This window comes from Trachurus trachurus (assembly GCF_905171665.1).
Source record: "Trachurus trachurus genome assembly, chromosome: 4".
NCBI classification, from domain to species: domain Eukaryota; kingdom Metazoa; phylum Chordata; class Actinopteri; order Carangiformes; family Carangidae; genus Trachurus; species Trachurus trachurus.
Window position 1 is genome coordinate 23070228 of NC_139898.1, and position 20785 is coordinate 23091012.

Consider the following 20785-nt stretch of genomic DNA (forward strand, 5'->3'; position numbering starts at 1 on the left):
GGTGCCAGTCCAAAAAGTTCAAATTGTGTAGAAAAGCGACAGCAGTCTTAATAAGTGATTGCACTTGCTTTTAAAATAAGGTGCACAGCAGCAGCAGCACAGATAGGCGGACGCAACAGAAGAAAACTACAGTGTGGATCAGAAAGATTTTACAGTGTCAGCATAAACAACTCAGAGAAGAATCACATCTTTAATCAGTTTTTAACACGTACTACACAAAGGGTGCTGGTGAATCTAAAATTTTTTATGTTTTATACATAAACTAATGAGTTCAAATTACTTTATTTGTCTGACTAATAGTAGAACCCCCCCCCCAAATATTCTGTTAATTTGTAAAACATCCAATCCTCACCTTATCCTTCTGAAAAATCTGAAGAATATTGGAATTGGCAAAGACAATTAATCTGTTACCAAAATATTTGCTTGAATTGATTCATTTTTGCGTCTCTCTTCTCCTTTTCATTGGTTTCCAAGAAGCCCTCATTATATATTATACATGTTGAATGAAGCAGATGCCATGTTACAGAGCAGCTTTTATCTCTACCGCAGAGCTCATGTCATGTTTGTGTTGTTGGGGTCATGTGTTATTTGATCCAGGAGCTGTCGGAGGAGCGTCATTCTCCGCCGCTGCTGACGGTTAATGGGCCGGGTGAGGAAAAGCTGTTCCGCAGTAAGAGCGCTGAAGTGGAGTTGACAGCAGAGAAGGAGCGAGTCAAGAAGATGCTGTCTGAAGGGTAACGATGATCATTTTTTTGTCATTCAACAAGACGTTTTCGCCTTTTACTCCTGTGTGCACCAGAGTCTGGTTTTGACAAACCACGATAAACACTTCTTGTATTTTACATCCAATAAGTACTTTTTACATTTCAAACAATTCCCTTTTTCAATTTTGCTTTCAGAATTTGTAATTTGTCTCTGTTAATAACCAATAACATCCATGCAGTGGTCAGATCACATCCACATCGTCAGATTACAAAAGAACGGGGTGACCTGATAGTTGAACGTTTAGCATGCACATAGCGCCAGTGCCCTGAGCAGCATTTCCCTGGATCTACCCTCATTTTATGTTTTGCTTCACTGATGCTATCAAATAAAGGCCTAAAATATACCCCAAAATAATTATAGAAAAAAGGCTCAGTAACACTTACAGTGACTTTTCAGTTTTTATTTATCTCTTGTAGCACATGGATCCAGATTGTTGCATTGTATATAATCTGCATTATTGCTGTTATTGTGCTCCATTGTGTAGCTTTATTTTCCCTTTGAAGCTAACACTTTCTCCACTCTTCCTTGTGGTGTAAATGTATTTTATTTGACAACACGTTATAATACATTTTTCATGAATGTATTTATTTTTAGCTGTATTTGTTTAAGAAGGAAAAAAAAGAATCAATAATAGAAAGAATCTCAGAACCGCTGATGTTTATCGAGGAGTATTTGGCTCGCAGCAAAAACAATCCACAGCAATAATGCCCAAAACACATAGACATAAAACACACATTAGAGTGAAGAAGAGAGAGAGCAGCATGTGTGTGTGTGGGAGTACTGGGATGAAAATTGTATTCATTTGGGTTTGGAAAGTTTACGACACAAGTTGTAATCCAGTGTTTAAACCTCAGCTTGGATACATGAGCAGATGTAAAAGCCCAGAGCATGCTGCGCTCTGCTCAGTGAACAGTAGTCAGTCAAACGGCTTAATTCCTGTTCTCTGCCAGAGGAGGAGAGGAGATGACGACTACAAGTCATTTAATTGTGGTATTTAAACAGCATTTACATTCAGCCACTTTCACTGAAAGCTGTTCACAGGTTTTTGAGACATCCCTCTTGAAAACGAACATGAAAACGAGTTCCTGCGTCAGAGCAGAGCGTCACATCTCATCTCTCTCTCTACCTGGAGATTTAATTCTGAACCCATATGGCCACTTTCCACACAGGGAGTGAATTCAGAGCTAAATATTACAAGTTGACACATGGAAAAGCATTTAGTCATCTCATCAGGGGCAGTGTTACTCATTTCTTCTAGGGCTCTGGAGGAACTTGTCAAGTTTGCGATCCAGGGTAGTTTGTTCCCACTCGTGATCAGGAACTCATGCATATTTTCCATCTTTCCTTGTTTTACCACTTCTCTTCACCATCAGGAACTCATTAGGACATTTCAATCCGGTTACCGGGTTCATGTAAGGAAATAAGGGAATCTTTAAAGAAAAGAAACCTTGGAAAGAGATACAGAAGAAGGATCCTATATCCATGATTACAACCCAGATACACAGTATAAGATGAATAACTAGTATTGTAAATGTATGTTGGGTGAGAAAGGAGTGAGGGTGGATGGAAAATATTTGTGGGTATATCGTCTTCAGGGACAAGAGTGGCTACAACTGGTCCAGAGGATTCAAAGTTTGAGTCATACAAGAGACGGCTCCCTTAACAGCAGTGATTTGACTCGAAGGATAACGACGTACACTTGTAAGGCTGTGCTCCTTTACCCTCTGTTTTTTTGTCAGCAAACATCGCAGAGGTGTTAAAGTGTTGTGAAACAAAGACGTTACTTTAACCTCCTAAGGAACAGAACAGCTACGATTAAGTAGAAAAGCAGCAGTGAGTCAGAGATTTTAAAAGCTTTTTCACCACAAAGCACAACATGTTAGTCTGCCTGGAAACCCGAGCAACAGGTGGACGCTCACACCCCCTGTGCTGCTGCAGCGGCGGTGTGTTTGTGTTTGTGTCACATGCTTAAAGTAGAAGAGGAAACTGTCCAAAGCCATTTTCAAGCTCTTGCTGCCTGAGTCATGGCCCAAGGTTTTGATATTGCACATGTGCGTGGGTGTGTGCATGTGTGTGTGGGTGTGTGGGTGTGTGGGTGGGCGTATGTCAGTCAGTGCCTACAGGCTAGCCAGGCTCGACTTGTGCTGAATTTAGCTACTCATAATTATTGTCATTAGCATTTCCATTATTGATCACTCAACCCTCCATCTGATAACAGGAAGCAAAAAAAAAAAAAAGTCGTGGCTGCTTTACATCCCATTATCCCACTGATTTTACTGTATGATTGTTATGAGCCTATCTATGCAGTCTTTTCCCTCCTGTTGCTATGGTGAGTAGTTTTTACGGTTGCCAAGCTGTTGGTTTGGTCGTCATGGCAAAGACTCAGCTTCCTAAACTCCATCATCTCTTCTGAAAGCTTTCTGGTTTATTAAACAATCCCCTCTGAGTCCTGACCTTACACCGAACCTCTTCTCTCTTTACACTTCTTAATAAAGGAGTTCTTTTTTTTGTTTTTTTTTGTTTGTTTGTTTTTTTGCATAGGGCCCACTGGTGTAATTTTCCACTGTTAACGGAGCTGTTGTCTTATTTAACAGGTTACAAGCCAAATTGTTTTCAAAGATCCACATATAAACACCTGAAATGACAAACAATTGTGAATAATGTTATTTTAAAGGGATAGTTCAACATTTAAGCAAATTGGCCCATTGCCATAATCCCTATAGTTTTTGGAGTAGATTCGAGACGGAGTTGTTTTCGAGGCAAATACAGAGGCTGCTCGCCGAAAAACTGCCCCTGAAGGCAATGCGCATCAGCTGTTTTGCATTTATTTACCTCGAAAACAACTCTGTCTCGTAACGTTACGTTATTATTTCATAGTGTGGTGAATGTGCAGGTCACAACTTGTCCACAAGAGCGTTTTGGAGTTGTTGGATTGTGTATTTGATGAGTTTGATGAGGGAAACCAAGAAATCCCATGAGCCTCCATAGCGTAGCTCTGAGCAGCTTGCGGCTCTGCTCCGCTGTTCTAAAAATAGCTTGCACCGACAATTAAAGGTAACGAACCTACTGCTAAAACTATAGGGATTATGGCAATGGGACAATTTGCCAAGATGTTGAACCATCCCTTTAAGACAACTCTTAATTTGCTTAATTTACTTCAAATGTGTAAATACTTTAATTTAAATACCAAAGCTGAACACCCTTAGTAGTTAGTGCTACCATTTGTTCAGGATTGTTGCAGGGTTGCAGTGAGGGTATAGGGGAGAAAATTACACTTATTTAAACTTCTCTGAAACATCTGAAATCCACAGGATTATGGCTCATCAAATGAATGGGCCATCACACTTCTCCAAACAGCTGTTACAGCATATAAACATAAAAGTTGCATTGTACAACCTCATTATCTTCTGCATTTTGCTCACCAACAGTGCTGCTTCTTGACAGTGGTATCCAATCAAAATTTGAAAGCTGTGTCAATCTTTTTTTTCTTTTTACAATAACAATAGATCAAATTACTACAAATGACACATGATGTCAATTTCATTGCCTGCAGTCAGCTGTTTTCAGTCAGACAAACTCACAGCATGTAACATACCTAGGAGCAAATGACAGATAAAAGTCAAAATAAATCAATCACCTGGAGATTGTACGGGAGCATATGGCAGCTAAAGAGCCTAATATTTCCCTTAATGAGATGGTAGAAACCAAAATTAGAGCTAAAAGAGTTAGTATTAAACTGTCCCCCTTCTCCAAAATAGCTATAAACACTGTACTACCGCAGCTTTAAATGACTCTTTCTGTGACTTCTCCTCAGGTCTATGTGTGAGATAAACCTGGAGGCCGAGCTCTTCACCCTGCAGGACAGTAACGCCAAGCTGGTGGAAGCGCTGCAGGAAGCCAACAGCAGCGTGGAGCAGTGGAAGAAACAGCTGGCTGAATACGAGGAGGAGACCGATCGCCTCCGAGACCAGGTGACCGTGTAGAAATGACACCGTGCCATGCAAAACCCCAGCAATGCTGTGGTTTGTGTTTTTCCTCAAGCCTCATCACATAATTGTTCAGAAACTCAGGGAGAACATATTGTAAGAGATGTAAGAATGAATGTAGCCTATACTTAATATTGACTACAGTTACAGAATCATTGTTAGACTCCATTACTGACTGGAGGTATTTTTTCAATTGTCTTGAACCTACATTTTAAAAGACACCTGCAAATTAATCAGAAATAAGTATTTTCTGAATTCTCCGATGTAGTATGAGGCCCCATAGCCATCATTCAGCTGTCTAAAGCAGCAGCATAGGAGAATGTGAAGAGTAACAAAGTGGTGAGAAAAACACCACTCAAAAGAATAACAGAGCAGAGGCTACACAGGGTGACACTTACTGCACTGTGTTATATTGTGTGATGCAGTTTCATGACTGCCTGTCCACTCTAGTCTAGTTTTTAACAGTTCAACATCACAAAATATCGTGATTTAGCTTTTTTTTATTTATTTTTTTTTAAAATCACAAACACTTAAAAGTTAGCCAGTGAAACTTGCTTGATATAGGATAACCCCCCTCAATAAACTGGATACACTTCCTGTTTTTATCCCCATTGTGCTGAGTTGAGCGTTTTCAGGTCACCGTTTCATTATTTCACACGTTAAGGAGGAAATTTCTCTGTGTCTCTGACTATAGTTAATAAATCAAAAGAAAAAACATTATTACAGCATTATTAAGAAAATTGTAAAATATATCTTGCCAATTCACTTTAATTTACCTATAACATGTTAGGATCTTTATTCTAACTTTACATCATACTCTTATTTATTGTCCAGTTTTCTGTTATACCTGCCCTGTGTGACCACTTATAGATGGCCACTGGGTGTGATGATTTTATTTATTCATACATCTATAAGTATCACATCAAATCCCCACATGGGTTCGGTCCGTTCCAAACTGCAGATGCATTTTTCACCCAGCCCACTCGCCCCTCAGCCCAGCCCTCTCCACCCTACCCTGGGATATTTCTGTTGACAGGCTCCCGTGATAATCGCAGAGCCACAACGCAGACATTTCATCTTTAATTTAGGGATAGAAAATTATGCCCTTGGTCAAGCTTAACAAGGCTTCTTCAGTGCGACAGAATTAAGTGCTGCCGCATCCGGCCCGCAATGAAACTATTATCACCAGTGACAGAAAACAGGCCCTTTTTTATTTTTAGCCCTCATTGTGGTTTCATCTCTTGCTACGAGTCCAGGTGAAGGTTACCCCCACAAATACATGCACACACACACACACACACACACACACACACACACGGAGCTACACACACACTGCAGCAAAGTCAACCAGGTGGCTAGAAGTAGAGCAGGCCTCTAGGGTTTGGCAACGGGGTGTTTGAGGGGGGCAGGGATGATTTTTTTTTTTTTTTTTTTGGGACAGGACACCCTATACTGCCCACCTCCCTCCCCCTTCTCTGCCCCAGTTGCAGGAAGAAGATAAATCACCGTAGGAGCAGAAGGAGAGAGCTAGGTTGGCGTTGGCTGACTCGTTCTCCCTCGTCATCCTACTCTCGGCTTCAGCCATGTTGGCGTTCATCTGCCGCACAAAGGCTCTGTGTTTATTTTCTGGGTTTCTGGGTTGACTCTGACCCTGCTCCGTTCCAGCTAATTGGTCGTTGTGACTTTGGCAAGACAAGTTCTTTTAAGTATCGTCAACAGAAAGGCAAAGTGCAGACAGAATACAGGTGAAGACAAGAAAAAAAGGAATAAAAACGTTCAATGTTTTGCGTACTTGACTTGACGTTTGACTTTATATTCTACAGATTTATCTGCTGCAGTCACGTCTGTTGCAATTGCAAATTGTGTTCTCAAAACTACAGCTGCTGTGTCTTTTGGTTTGTGTTGGGTTGAACAAAATAAGATGCATATACACTACTTGTTTTTAATTTCTCAAACTGCCCACAAGCTTGAAATGATCATTTTGAGATAGAAGCACAAATAGAAGTGTGGTTGTTTATATTTTGGTCAAGAAAATATTTTATGCACACATTTTTATCCTATTGGAATAAAACAGCTGATAACCCACAGTGAACACAGACAGAAAGACATTTCTAATTTAACTGGAATATGGTAAATAAATAATAAATAGAAACTCACTGTATCTGCTGTGATGTCTTACTCGGCTTCACTGCTCTTAGATATACAGCATCTACGTATGCAACACTGCTGGTTGTTCAGTCTCCTGTCGGTCTATTAAGAATAAAACATTCCTGGATACATTAATATAGAAAGACACCCTTTCTTTCTTTGTGATATTTGTGCGGATTTCAAAGAGAGATGGAGCTCGTGCCTCTGGGGACAGTGGCTGTCACATACAGAGTGGCTACAAAGAGGTTGAGTCCTCTGGGATCGTGTGAACCCCAACCCAACCCCCCCAACCCCCCCAACCCCCCCGTCCTCCCATCGACCCAAGCCCGACTTGGATGGCGTGCGACGTAGCGTATAGCGTGGAATCTATAAAGAGCCACTCTGAAATTGCCAGTGAAAATGCAGAGGAGATGCTAAAGGGAGAAAAAGGGAGAAAAAGGGGGAATGTTGACATGGGAGCAGGAAAAGCCTTCCAGCCCTCAGACACACACGTACACACACATTTACATTTCAGACGTTCAGCTGATGCAGTTATCATAGGTCAGATGAAATGTACAGAGTAAGCAGTAACAAATGCTATGATGATTCCTGCATCACAAACCTTACATCCATCCAGTGGAATCAAAGCCAAGGTCATATTGTTAGAAGAAACATTTCCTTTCATCTCTGCTTTATTTAGCCAGCCTTTCCATATCATTTGCTGTCACAGCAGTATTTTTGGTCTATATTGAGGGCTATAAATGGTGATTTTTTTTTTTTTTTTTCCAATGATTACTTATTTAAATCATACAAGCATTTGGTCAATAAATGCCACAAACCAGTGAAAAATTCCCAACATGATTTCCCACCAATAGTCCACACCAAAGAAAGATTTACTATCACAGAAGACTAAATCTTTATTTTAAGAAGCTGGACCCAGGGATTTTCCTGAATTAGTTTAACAATGAAAAGCCAAATATACAAATTGATGCCAGTTGATTTTCTGTCAGTTTACTACACAATCACTTCCATTGTTTGCTTTTTTGTTCTTTTCATTTAAATCCTCACTTTTCCCTTTGCTTAGTTCAATGTTTGAGTGGCAGCTGAGTGATATACGATTATTTCTATTATGAGTAGCTGTGAGTAAAAGATAAGCAGCCAAAGTGTATTCAGCAGACAATTAGCAAACAAATGGTTCATCCATCAGATGTGATCATGTCATGTTTTTATTATATGTGTGGTTTCATCAGCAGCCTTTAAACCGACATGCGTGCAAGCATTTAATCCTGGGTATTCATACTGCTATGTAAATCTTCTTATCTGATTTTCTTAGCATCACTGTCAAGAACTGGTTAGATGTAACTTGTTTAACACAGTTTTAATCAAAATATGTGTTTAACAGGCAATAATTGTGCATAATGTGAAAGGTCAACAGAGCTGAGGTCAGATTTACAAAACAAACAGTGCGATGCAGTGGGATCGTTATCGGTTTTAAAACAGATGTAAATCCTGTTGTTATAAAATCCTGTTGCTTCAAACTGTACAAACACTGGGGACTCAATTAGATTGTTGTCTTAATCAGATTACTCCCACACCGTGCAAAAACATACAGTGTAGTGTTTTCATTTGCAGTAAGCAAAGCCTTCTGGGTACTGAACCCCTCACCATGTGGGTGTCGGTGCTTTGCATCCAGTTAAATTTACTTCAAAGGCTGAAGAGCTTGTCCTTGTTTGGTCAAACTGTCACTCACCCTCCTTTAGCTTTTCCATTAATATGTTAAACACAGGGAAGTGGGTCAGAGAGGGAGAAACAGTTTTCATGAAATGATTTTTCATGAAAGGTCACATCTCTCCAGCAATTTAGAGGAAAAAAAAAATCTCAGTTGCATAGGGGTTTCAGTACTGTGACCATTGGCAGTAAAGCCTTTTTTCCACAGGAAACTGTGTGGAAGTTGTGTGTGTTTGCGTGTCTTTGTCACAGGCTACTTTGGGGAAAAACGCGTGTCAGTTAGTTATGTGTACTGTATGTGGTGGAAAGTCAAGAGCCACAAGAGGGTAAATGAATCAAGAAAATGTCCATGATTGGTTTTTACATTGCACAGCCTAGGAGAGTGTTGCATGATGCTGCTAAACACACACTTGGTTCTGACTGTATGTGTGAGTGTGTGTGGGCGTGTAGGTGATGACCCTGTGTTGGCTTCCCTCGTCTCCGTCAGCGGTAATGATCGAGCACACAGCATGTGTGTACTGTGTGTGAGTGGGTGTGCTTATCTGTAAGGAATCCTATTATTGCATTTGTGCATCGCTGCTGTCGGTGATGTTAGTGTTTTCGCTGGAGGTGAAGGGCCACATGTTATTCTATGGGTTTGGAAAATTATACCACACGTTAGGGTTGTACAAGCTTCATGGCATAACCTCTCGACTGAGACTTGCATCGTTTTGGGTTTCTGTTTATTTTCTCTTTTTACTTTCTCATCTGTGTCCATCAGCAAATTATGGAAAAACCTGGTAACATATCCCCACGACACCTGGGCTTTTCAACTTCAGACTGTGCACTAATTGGTTGGATTAAATTATGAAACTAGACCAGACGGAAACTGTCCAACTCCTAAATTGATTATTGCAGGCTCAGAAAACCAGTGGTGCAGGGTGAAGAGTTGCAAAGCAGTGTTGAAACCAGTAATTTTCTTGTGTCTGTTCTGCTGCTGCTGTTTTCAATCTTATTGTCAGTCATCACATTGCTTATAAAAGACACTTGGATCCATCAAATTTTCATTCACTGTCCCCAGAGAATTAATTCTTTCTTTTGTTGTTTCGATTCACTTTTTTTCCCCCCACTTTGAATGAAGTGTTTTTTAATAACGGTTGGACAGATTGCCATGAATTTTGGTCCAGATATCAGCACCCCCCACTTAAAATGTAATACATTTGTTGCTATCTTGATGTCAAAATTTCAGTTTCTCAAACAATTATGAACAAAAATACAAAAAAACAACAACCCTCCAGCTGTTCTTTGTGTTTAATTAGCGCATGTTAGTATGGTAAACAGTGGTAAACACCTCACTGTGAACAGCTTAACATTTAGCTCTTAGCATCACTGAGCCTAGAAGTGCAGCCTCTCAGAAATGGAAGCATGTCTGTGGACTGTGTTAGCTTGTCTTTTGCAGTATAAATGTATAATTAAGTGGGCCTATGTATTTATTGAGTGTGTGTTTTGTGTGTGTGTGTTCCAGGTGGCAGATCTGGAGGCCCAGCTGGGGCACCCTGCTGCTACTCAGGCCAGTAGAGAGGAGCTGAACCGGTCAGTGGAGGAGCTGGAAGCCCTGCTCAGCGCCAAAGACCAGGCAAGACGCCCATGCACTGTACATCATCTTTATGTATTTACCTCACAACACTGGGATTGTGTGAACCTGAGCCTCCAGCTGATATACATATACCGTTAAAAACAACCTGGAAACATTAAGTTAGACTGTTATCTGTAAATGTATTAAGCTGGGAGAGCTAGAAAACTGATGGTGTCACTTTGAGGATTTGTTCTCTGAATCATTTTTAAGGCTTTTAATGAAATCTCACTGGTTCAATAATCCTGTTTTTGTCTTGTCCAAAACATAATTACTTGACAAAACGTTTCAAAATTCAACTTGACACAGACAAAAACCAAGAAGTGTTTTCTGGCTTTTATTCATGCACTTGTTTCCATTTCTTCTAAGGCCTTGATTTATGTTTGAGTCACCATCGTTTTTCTCGTTGTTGACTCATGGCTGGAGAGAGCTGTGATAACACACCACAGCCTCACAATAACTAGCAATATGAACATAAAGACATGAGACAGGCAGGTGTCCATCTTCATGTCCATGTCACATCAATATTAACCTTTTTGAATCACCTTCATATTTTAATCCAAATTGGCTCTAATATTATTTTTTCCTTGTCGCCTACCGGTATGTATCATCTTATGAACATTTTGTGTATTTTCTGCATAGGCTTTTAATGCAGTGTCCATCCTAATGCATTATGGTTAGACTCAGCCAAAAGCCATTTTCCTTAGATAAATAAGAGGGATATTAATGTGAAATATTCATTGAAAGCAGCTTTCTGCCGTTCTCCGGCCTCATTAACATAACCACATCTGCCCCCATCATTTAAACTAGCTCCACTTTTGGCAGCAAAATATTGCATGGTGATGGTGGTATGTTCCTACTACTAACCTTGTGTATGATAAATGAGCCGCGTGTATGGACTCAGGTATTTTGGTGCAAAGCGAGAGAGAAGGAAACTGGGATGGTGGTTGTGCGTGGATGAGAGCGGTGGTGTGAAGGTGCTGCTGTGACAGTTTGAAATTACTGTGTCTTCAGGAAATTCACAGTCTACAAAGCAAGAAAACAGATGTGGGCGAGCTGGAGAAGGAGCGAGAGGACGCCATGCAGAGACTGCAGGTAAACTGATGAACAGTTTTCCATTTCCTTTTTATTTCCTCAGACTAACTCTGTTTTGCAGGTCTACTTGGTACTGGGAGATGATACCCATTTCTTTCACAATTATGATCACAGAATATATTCTATGTTAGTCCACAACTCAGTTTATTGAATACGGTAAAAGTTTTTTTTTTTTTTTTCAATTAACAAAGAACAGTGTATATAGCAAGAGAGAGATGATGATAATAACACATAACAAAGAAACATGAGGGGGGTGGGGAGGATGGCAATTAGACACTGTGCCATTTTTGAAGCTGATGTAAATTGCAGCCTGAGGTCACACAGCTGTTGAATTACAGTCTACCTAGAATGGGATTGATAAAATAAGAAATGGTTTTGATTTATTTTTCCCCCCTGTTTATTCATTTATCTTTATTAGTTTCTCACCCTTTACCCTCGCAAATTCAAGCTGTCACTCTTAATGGTTCCCATCAGGTCTGCTTTTATGCAGCCTGTAAGTGCACGTTTCTGCTAGCGGACCGGTTGGAGGTACAGATGAACTAGTGGGATTCTGCACAACACTCAGAGATAATGGGATTTTTCTTTTCTATAGCTACGTTTCTACAGTAAATTATAATTATATTGAATTTGTTCTGCACAGTTGCGTTTCATCTCCTCAATTTCCATTGTAACTTAACCTTAGTGTTTGTATTATATCACAGAGAAGTATGGAAACTAATTAATTGAGAGGAAGAAAGGAAAGCATTTCAGTGTCAACATGAATAAACAGAGACATTTGCATCTTTTTTTGTTTTGCCTTTGTACCATATCTCCCAAGTTCAGTCTTTCAAGAAGTTTCTTTTCAAGTTTCACACAAGTGCTCATGGTTTGATCTACACAGACATGACCTTTCTTACTTGTAGTAAGAAGTTCCAGTTTTGTAGAGTGCTGACAGGTGTATGCTGGTTTCTTCTGCTCTCCAGACAGTCAACTAATGGAAAAAATCAAAGCGCCAATACTGTACTTAGAGAGGAGACAGTGCAGCTCAGACCATCAGCAGTGCAGCAGAGAGTCAGTGCAGGTGAAGTGAGGATTTCAAGGAGAATACAAATGGTATTGAATTTCCATGTTAATGCGGAAGATTGCACGTGATGCATATTGCATAGCCTTGATTAGGTCCTCGATCACTTTTAGTAGTGGTGTCAGTTGTGAATTATGTGTATTCATATTTAACCTTTGCTGTCCTTGTGTTTATTCCATAATCTATTCGTCGCTGCTTTTGGCAGCATACAGAGAAACCTCATAAAACACAAAATTGCACATTTAGATTAGCAGTGTGAACAGTTTAAAGCAGTTCCTAATAGGAAATTCTCAGTAAACACCATTACAGTTCACAGCCTAAAAAGTAATGAAAAATTTACATTTGCTTTACTTGTATCTGCCCCAAAGCTGCTGTGCTGCTCCAGTTTGCATGGGCACTATTTGTTACAATATGCATGTGTACTATTGTGTTGACCTTTAAATGTGCAGAAAGAGTGAACACATATAGGAAAATACTGGGACAGACTGTCCATATCATAACGTGTTGCTCAAACAAACTTTGGGTAGAGGAACCATACATGCAGAACAAAAGCAATTATTGTTGGTTATAGAGAGATGTGACATTTAATATTATAAATCACTCTGGTCTACAAACTTCCAGATGTGCCCTGCAAAGAAATATTGATATAGAGAAACAAAGAGCATTTTATTGCTGATGCTAAATGACAAGTTGGATACAACGTGTGCAGAAAATATCTAGGACTACTTTGTGAGTAGAACTGCAATAAAACTGCCCTAACTACAGATTATGCATCTACAGGATCTGGAGAGACAAAACACTGAGCTGGAGGACCGGGTTCAAAGCGCTGAAAAGACGCTGGCCTCCAATCGGGATGAGAGGGAGCAGGCGGTGGGCGAGGTCCAACGTGTTATCGAGGTTCTGGACGTCAAAATCTGTGATCTGAAGGACCTGAGACAGAGCCTGGCCAAACTCGTCGATAAATAACCACAGCATGCAGTTGGGCTGCATCTCCACAGTCAGAGCTGGTCTCCTTCATGTGGCCTTGATTTATTCTTTCACTGATGTAACATCAGAAGAAAAATCAAAGCAGTATGGAGGAAAATGTACAGGTGTCGACCTTCATGTATCTGTGTTTCTAAGCTCAGTGCAGGAAAAACACACAATATCAGAAACCTCTTCCAGGTACCATGTGCAGAATAAACTATCTGTACTATGCATCAGTGTCTCATTAACCCTGGAATAATGATCATAAACAAGTGGCAGTACAGTCTAATTGGCTACTGTTGCTTATTTTCCCATGTCACAGTTCCCATCAACTGCACCTCCTTCAATCCTGAGGAGGATGAAATGTTTTTAACGCTAGATTTGTTTGTAACTTTATGGCCCATTTGCCATCACTGGTAACTCTTGACAGCTTTAGGTCTGTTTCTCTGGAAGAACAGCGCCCTCCTCCTACATTTTGGAGCCATGGCAACATAGTGTATTTTGTCAAAATCCCAACTTAGTGGTTTATAGTGTAAAACTGTAAATCAGCAGCTGCAGGAGGCTGAAAGTCTTTTCAGTGATGGTCCCGTGTGTTTATGGTAACAATATTCATGCCTAAAAAGTGAATGAGGTCATGATTCATTCATGTCAATGCACAGTTCTACACAAAAGCACATTTCCAACAGGATTCAAATGATTTTCTACTTGTTTATTTTTGTGTGATCTGTCTCTATTTAATACAGTGATAAATATGCTTCTATAAGTATATGTACTTTCACTGTCCTTAGAGGCAAAAAGTAAGAGTATGACCTGGAAACAACCAAAAAACGGAGGGCCAGAGAGTTGTTTGCGAACGGCCAGCAGTGCTCTGATTTCCTGCAGAGCTGCAGGTCTGGACACAGACAGTAAGTGTAACAGCAGGAGCTTCATCCCAGCTTGGTTGAAAGATAAAGTTTTATGAATAATTGCATTTTTATAGCTATACTAAACATAAAAAATCCATCATAATTCTGGACATGTGGTTTATAGACGCCTAAAAGTGACGGTCCATAAATGCTGCTTCCTCATTAATTTAACAGCCTGATGCCTGCACCTAATTGTTCGGTACGAATAAAGCTTTTAGATTTACATTTTCGCATAATGTCACTGGTAAATCTCAAAGGACAACTGAAAAAAATCAACCTGCTTTTCTACAATAATAATAACCTTTTAGTTTGTTTTGGTGTCATCCTTCCTTTATTAACACTGTGGAGATGCACCCAGTGGGAGTTTGGTCGGGGTAAGGAGGACACACTGAGGCAGAGACCCTGAATAAAGCTCCAGCTCCAGTTCACCATCAGCAGCCTGGACTGGACTCACACCAGCCAGGACATCGACAAACTCAGAGATGCAACAACCTGCTCCCATTTGATCCACTTTACCCAATGCACAACCATTTTTTGTTTTGCTCACGTTTCATCAGGACTGCTCTATTGTCATCACTTATTCTGTTATTCATGCTCGTGGACAGGTTTACTCACAGGCACAATAATAGCACATCAATGAAAGGTACTGGCTGGCGGGGCGGGTCTGTCCCCTCCGCCGGCCACTTTGACAGGGTCTTCATGTATCACTGTGGCCTTGTGAGTCGAAACCTGAGATTGCACTTGATAATGTTTGTGCCAAGTTTTGTTTTGTTTACATTTTGTCTGTGTTCACAATATGATCCTGTTCTACTTTATGTACTTTTTACTGTTCTTCAACACTACCATTTATCATAATAGTAAAAATAACCCTAGAGAGAGGCTCAGTGAAGCCGCAGAGCATAGATCACTATGAGAGCACTGCATGAGCTCTGCAGAGGCCCCGTACCTGCCAAGGAATGTGAAACTGTGTGCGCATAAGAGTGTGTGTGTGAGAGAGTGTGTGTGAAGTTGTTACTTAAGCAGTGTGCTACATCTCAGTCCTCGCTGGAGTTTTAAAAAAAAGCACAACTGCAGTAGTTTTAGCAAATGGGTACTTAATTGACTTGTCAAGCTTTGTATGTGAACATCTGAGTCAAACGATTGATTTTTGCTTCTCGCCTCCTGATGAGTTATTGATAGGTACAAAGAAGAAGTGCAGTTCTTTTCAGCTGATGACGCAGTAACTGCCAGAGTCATAATAGCATGTCAAATTGTGATTTAAACAGGTCATAACTAAATCTGTTGATGTAATAAACCACCTGATAAACGTGGTAGTTTTATTATATTAACCTGCTATTGTTACTTTGTAAGGCTTGTACCAGTTTGAACAAATGGTTTATTTATGATACTTGTTTACAGTTGACGTTACTTAACTTTAGATTTTAGCATAGGCATTCAAATTGATCACCTCAGTTATGTTCAACCTAATAGAGTAGTAATAGTAATAATGTAATGTTACAGCATTTATCATATTAATTAAGAGGCAAGACTTAGGTTCAGCACTTTGACCACTTATTACACTGTCTGGCATTTCTGGCATCAGCTGCTACCTGCAAGTATCATTGAATTAGCAATAAAGTTTCTAGCATAGATGCTTGTTCATAGTTAATACAAGTAGGCTAATTTATAGGTAACGACTCCTGTTCTCATTCATCTTATCCACAGCTGTGCATTTCTTTTTCTCATGGCTTAAAAAGATAAGATGCGATTGATACCAGCCTTTTGTCAAGCATGAACAAAATACAGAGGGCCAGCGGCTCCTCAGCACGAGCTCCTCGTGGTTAATGTCAGAAACGCTTAGCGTCACTGCAGCCTTATTCCAGTGTATTGTTACCACACAATAAAAACCGTGTGGATTCATCACAGTTGTTTCTTTAACACAAAAATGGAGCAGAGACTGTCGTCTAACTGTAAGACCCCCACTGACCTCTGACCTCTTTACTGAAATGGAGAAATATAGAGTACTGTTTTTTCCTTTCAAGATCAATTAAGTATTGATTTGCTTAAAAGTGGTGTAACAGCATGTTAGTGTTGAAAATAGCCTACACATGCTGTGTTATGACATAATTTACCAGAAAGTGAATTAGAGCTTCAGTATTATTCTGTTAAAAGGAGAAATTAATCTTGTGTTTCAGACTACAGTAGTTTGGCACCTTCCATACATCACACCTTTGTCTCCATTGTGACTCTTCATGGCTGAAATTACAAACATGACACTTTAGCACAGCTCCATGTATGTGCCGTCTATGTTCCACTATCACCATCATGTAAAGCAAAATTTAAGAAAAGTTCATAGCCCTTATTGGAAGGATGATATTCAATATACATACTACAGTAAATGGCAATAAACAGAATGTGTTTGGGTATCTGGGATGGATTCCTCCTTAAATACACTGGAATAGGGTATTTTTAAAACAGCTGTCACCAGCTATAAGAGAGAACGCAGCACCTGAGATGCACCACGGTCATGCTGATGCCACATAAACTGGAATTAACACACAACATCTGTATGATGCTGAACTTTCATCTCCATTGGATGATCAGAGTTAAGCGTGTTTTTTATTGCAGTGTCCCAACAACACGTTTGACCTTGCAGTAAGACTCAAAATACCTCAGAATATTTCAGGTTAGTTTCATCGAAGAAGTAAATGATAAATGAGAGGAAAACTGTCAACTGGCCACAGTTTTGTTGTTTCGCAAGAATTGCTGAATTTGAGGAGAGCAGGTGTTTGTATGGGGTTTGTCAATGTGAGATGAGTTCCTTATATTTGTATAGAACTGTTTAACATTAAAACTTAGTCATGCAAAGTCACTGCTGTGTTCTTTGTGTGATGGGAGGGCAAGAAATTCAGTGTTGTTGTTTTTTTGCATTCACACAGTTTGCACCTAACATTCCCATGTGATTTGGTAGTTTATTAGTTTAACTGAACTATTCTGAGGGCACAAATCCTAGAGAGCTTTTCCAGATATCCTGGCTGACTTTGGAAATAAATGTGTTTCACAGTTATTTCATTATCTTCTGTAGATATTCAGATTAAAATACCACAGATACAGTATCAGTCACTGAAGAAGCTCTTTGAAAGACAGTGGCTTTGTGTCCTTTCCAATCCTGCACCGGTCAATCTGTAATCGATACTGCAGTTTTGTTTTTGTTTTTAAAGTAAACACACATTTATCTGCATTAACTGGACCTGGCTTTACATCCATCACAAGTCATCCTGGTTTACCAAACGTGCAGCAGAAAAAGCCAAGATGCTCTGATGAGACTAGATCAAGCCTATTCTTAATTTTTCAATTCTGTTTTTGTGCATTAACTCTGTGGTATTCATTCAACCGACAGTCCACTTGGACTCTGTTATCACACACACTTGATCATTTCTAGTCAATGGTGGCTCTTTGGTCCTGCTGCTTACAGTAGCAAGGCTGGGGAAAGCTGTTTAGAGTGTAAGTGGCGCACAAAGCATCAGATATCAAACTGAATCAGCTGATTAACAGCAGCAGGAGCTGGGGACGCTGTGATAAACATATCTTTTCACAGCTTTGTAGTGATGGGAGACAGCACAGTACCTTGAGGATTTGGCTAGTCTGAGTACCAGCCACATGAAAAGTGTTTGATAGTATTGTTGTCAATTGTGTTCATTCATTAACGTGCTTTTTATCTGCCAAAGAGTCTCATCGACTCAGGTTGAGATAAGTGGCATGTGCTATTCTGAGGTCAAATTGGAATAAAATGCAAGTCTCACCCAAATTACATCTGCACAGCCCTGGTTTAAACCAGTCAGAAGACGCAGGTTTACTGAGTTACCCAGATTAATTCATGAATAGGCCTCTGACGCAAACTAGTTGGAAAACTCCTCATTTGGCAAACAGTAACTGCAATTTACCACACCGGACTTATCTTGTTTTGGTCAGTGTAGAAATTGTCTTATACAGACCCATATCCCTGTCCTGTGAAGGCACAACTGAATAACACAAGTCAGACCATCAGTATCATTTTCTCACATTTATTTTAACACAAAATGGCACTGATGCCGCTTCAGCCAAAATGTCTACTTCAGCTTCTTCTTGGGGCGAAGGTTGTTGGTGTGTCCACACTTCTTCTTGCGGCAGTTGACGGCACGTGGATGCAGACGAGCATAGCACCTGGAACACAAGACATCAGGAATTAATTTAAGGTAAAGTCTTTATGAAGCAACTTGAAGCCAAAGCCAACTTGTGAGGTCAGTACAACAGAGTCTTTCTTTAGCTGCTCACAATTACTGTGCTTTGCCACTTCAGCCCATGTTTACATGTCAGCTTTCGGGCTCTTATCTCCAGGTACCCCATTACTTTCTAGAACAAGTACGTACAACCACCAACCACTTCATCGCACATTAACAGTAACCTGCACACATCTGTACTTACTTGCGGCAGATCATCTTGTCGCAGTTGTATTTCTGGGCCAGCTGTCTCAGGGAAGGCTCGATGATGCCACCACGCAGACGCAGAACCAGATGAAGAGTGGACTCTGGTGAAGATTAAAACAATCTCATGTCAATCTTAAATTCAGTGACATCCACAGACCTATGCAAAATCTACTCTTTAAAGATTCATGGGGGTCTCTCCTTTAAGAGTTACATTGATGCTGCACTACAGATACACATCTATGACAGTGTTATATGCACATCATACACCAGTATGGCAAAGATGCAGAGTAATAGCACCAATATCCTTAAGATTTCAAAGAACCCCCTGTATTAATTTGTTAAACTAATTCCCTGTCAGTTGCGTAATTACATGATTTCTTGTGACAGTCAAGACACATTCAGTAACTGTTACCTTTCTGGATGTTGTAGTCAGACAGTGTGCGTCCATCCTCCAGCTGTTTGCCGGCGAAGATCAGACGCTGCTGATCAGGGGGAATTCCTGCAAACACAATATGGTTTATTGCACAAGAACAACACAGCAGACAATAATCCAAGTGGCTGAGGAGACTGCTCATGATTTAAACATGTCAAACAAAACATGGTCCTACAAGTGGACCTGCTTGCCAAGTTGTCATCTGCTGTTTCATCAGTGTGTGACACTGTCTGGCCCTCTGATTGGTCTACTAGACGGTCAGATGTCCTCTCACTCATTAGACAGTCTACTTTATTCCCTCATCAGTAAATCTGTTACTGTAAATCAACTCTGCTTTCCCATGTTTGGCCCCAAAATACTTTCCTTGATGGTAAAGAAATGACTCAGACATAGATCTGTCGACAACTGTAAACCCGATACGTTGATAATCAATATACACCAAGTTAGTGGCAAACTCACCTTCCTTGTCCTGGATCTTAGCCTTGACATTTTCGATAGTGTCGCTGGGCTCAACCTCGAGGGTGATGGTTTTCCCCGTCAACGTCTTCACGAAGATCTGCATGTTTGCAGGCTAAAAGAGAGAGAAGTGACGTTAGCTTCAGATGCTAAGTTAGTTAGCTGGGTTCAAACGGCAATTCAACAGCGATAGCATAAAACCTAACCACAGTAAACATAAAAACCTATGTGTTTAGTAGTAATAAGAGCGACGTTTGTATCCAGCCCACTGTTAACATCTGTGAAAACGTGTCCTGGATGTGTCAGCGTTGCTACATGCTAATGCTAGCCGCGGGGCCTCGCCACATGCTGCTGGTCGTTAGCGTGGAAATCCTTTAACAAATTTCTTTACTTTTTCCCATAGAACTACACCGGCGACACTCAATTCATAATATCGGCTGCTATTAGACGGTGAATATTGTGTTTTTATTGACATTCAAACACTCAGACATCGGTAAAAATCGACAAATATACGCCGGACGAAACGTGCACTCACCCGGCCTCTAGCTGAGCCTCAACGAAAAGAGAGCGGAAGAGGACGGCGGCTCAAATACGTCACTTCCGCCTGCTCGGTTCCCTCGGTAATAAAATGTTTTTTTCTAAATGTTTTATTATCAAATTTGAGTAGATTTTTTTTTTTTTTTTTTCCAAATTAGTTTTGAGAGTTACATTGTAATGGATAATAACAGTGACGAGATCTGTGTGAGGGTGTCTCTTAGATTCCTCCAGAAACTATTGTTTAATTCAATTTAAGTTAATTAAAATATTAATTTCTGTAGGGAGAAGAGGGCTGTCCCACAATAAAAATGGAAAGACGTCAACCCAGCCATCATGTCTCCGAGTACAACACCTCCTTCCAAGGAGCCAGGGGCAAAGCTGCTAAACCTGTGACCAAGGTAGAGATGCAAGGAAATTATTCTGACATACCTAATTGTATTTTTTCTTCAGTATTTTCATTTTCTCCTCCACTGTTTCAGCTTTATTGATGTCACAAACTGTGTTTACTATACTGACAGAGTTACACCCCACCGTTATACATGAAATGATTGACACTAAACAGTCACACTATGACCTGGGATACCACTGCCGCTGTCAGCTTTTAGTAGACACAACAGTGGCAAGGAGGTTGACCTTTTTAAAGACACTTTGCGTGAAATGAGTGTTGTTG

At 40.2% G+C, this 20785-nt stretch overlaps 2 protein-coding genes across 2 annotated transcripts in view; one reads left to right on the top strand and one right to left on the bottom strand.

Moving 5' to 3' along the window:
- The window catches only part of LOC310984305 (homer protein homolog 3-like), a 46365-nt gene extending 29278 nt beyond the window's left edge, over positions 1-17087 (top strand). The window contains exons 5-9 of the mRNA XM_083969487.1: positions 598-734; positions 4580-4736; positions 10111-10221; positions 11233-11313; positions 13154-17087. Coding sequence (XP_083825613.1) covers positions 598-734; positions 4580-4736; positions 10111-10221; positions 11233-11313; positions 13154-13339 — 672 coding nt within the window. The 3' untranslated portion in view covers positions 13340-17087. The remainder of the gene's footprint in view (positions 1-597; positions 735-4579; positions 4737-10110; positions 10222-11232; positions 11314-13153) is intronic.
- Positions 17088-18273: 1186 nt separating this feature from the next.
- Positions 18274-20191, bottom strand: uba52 (ubiquitin A-52 residue ribosomal protein fusion product 1). Its single transcript, XM_083969693.1, has 5 exons — positions 20114-20191; positions 19582-19693; positions 19102-19188; positions 18688-18790; positions 18274-18426 (listed from the first exon to the last, which is right to left on the bottom strand). The coding sequence occupies exons 2-5, from the start codon at positions 19682-19684 to the stop codon at positions 18333-18335; spliced, it is 387 nt and encodes a 128-aa protein (XP_083825819.1). The 5' UTR covers positions 19685-19693; positions 20114-20191; the 3' UTR covers positions 18274-18332.
- Between the last annotated feature and the right edge of the window lie 594 nt (positions 20192-20785).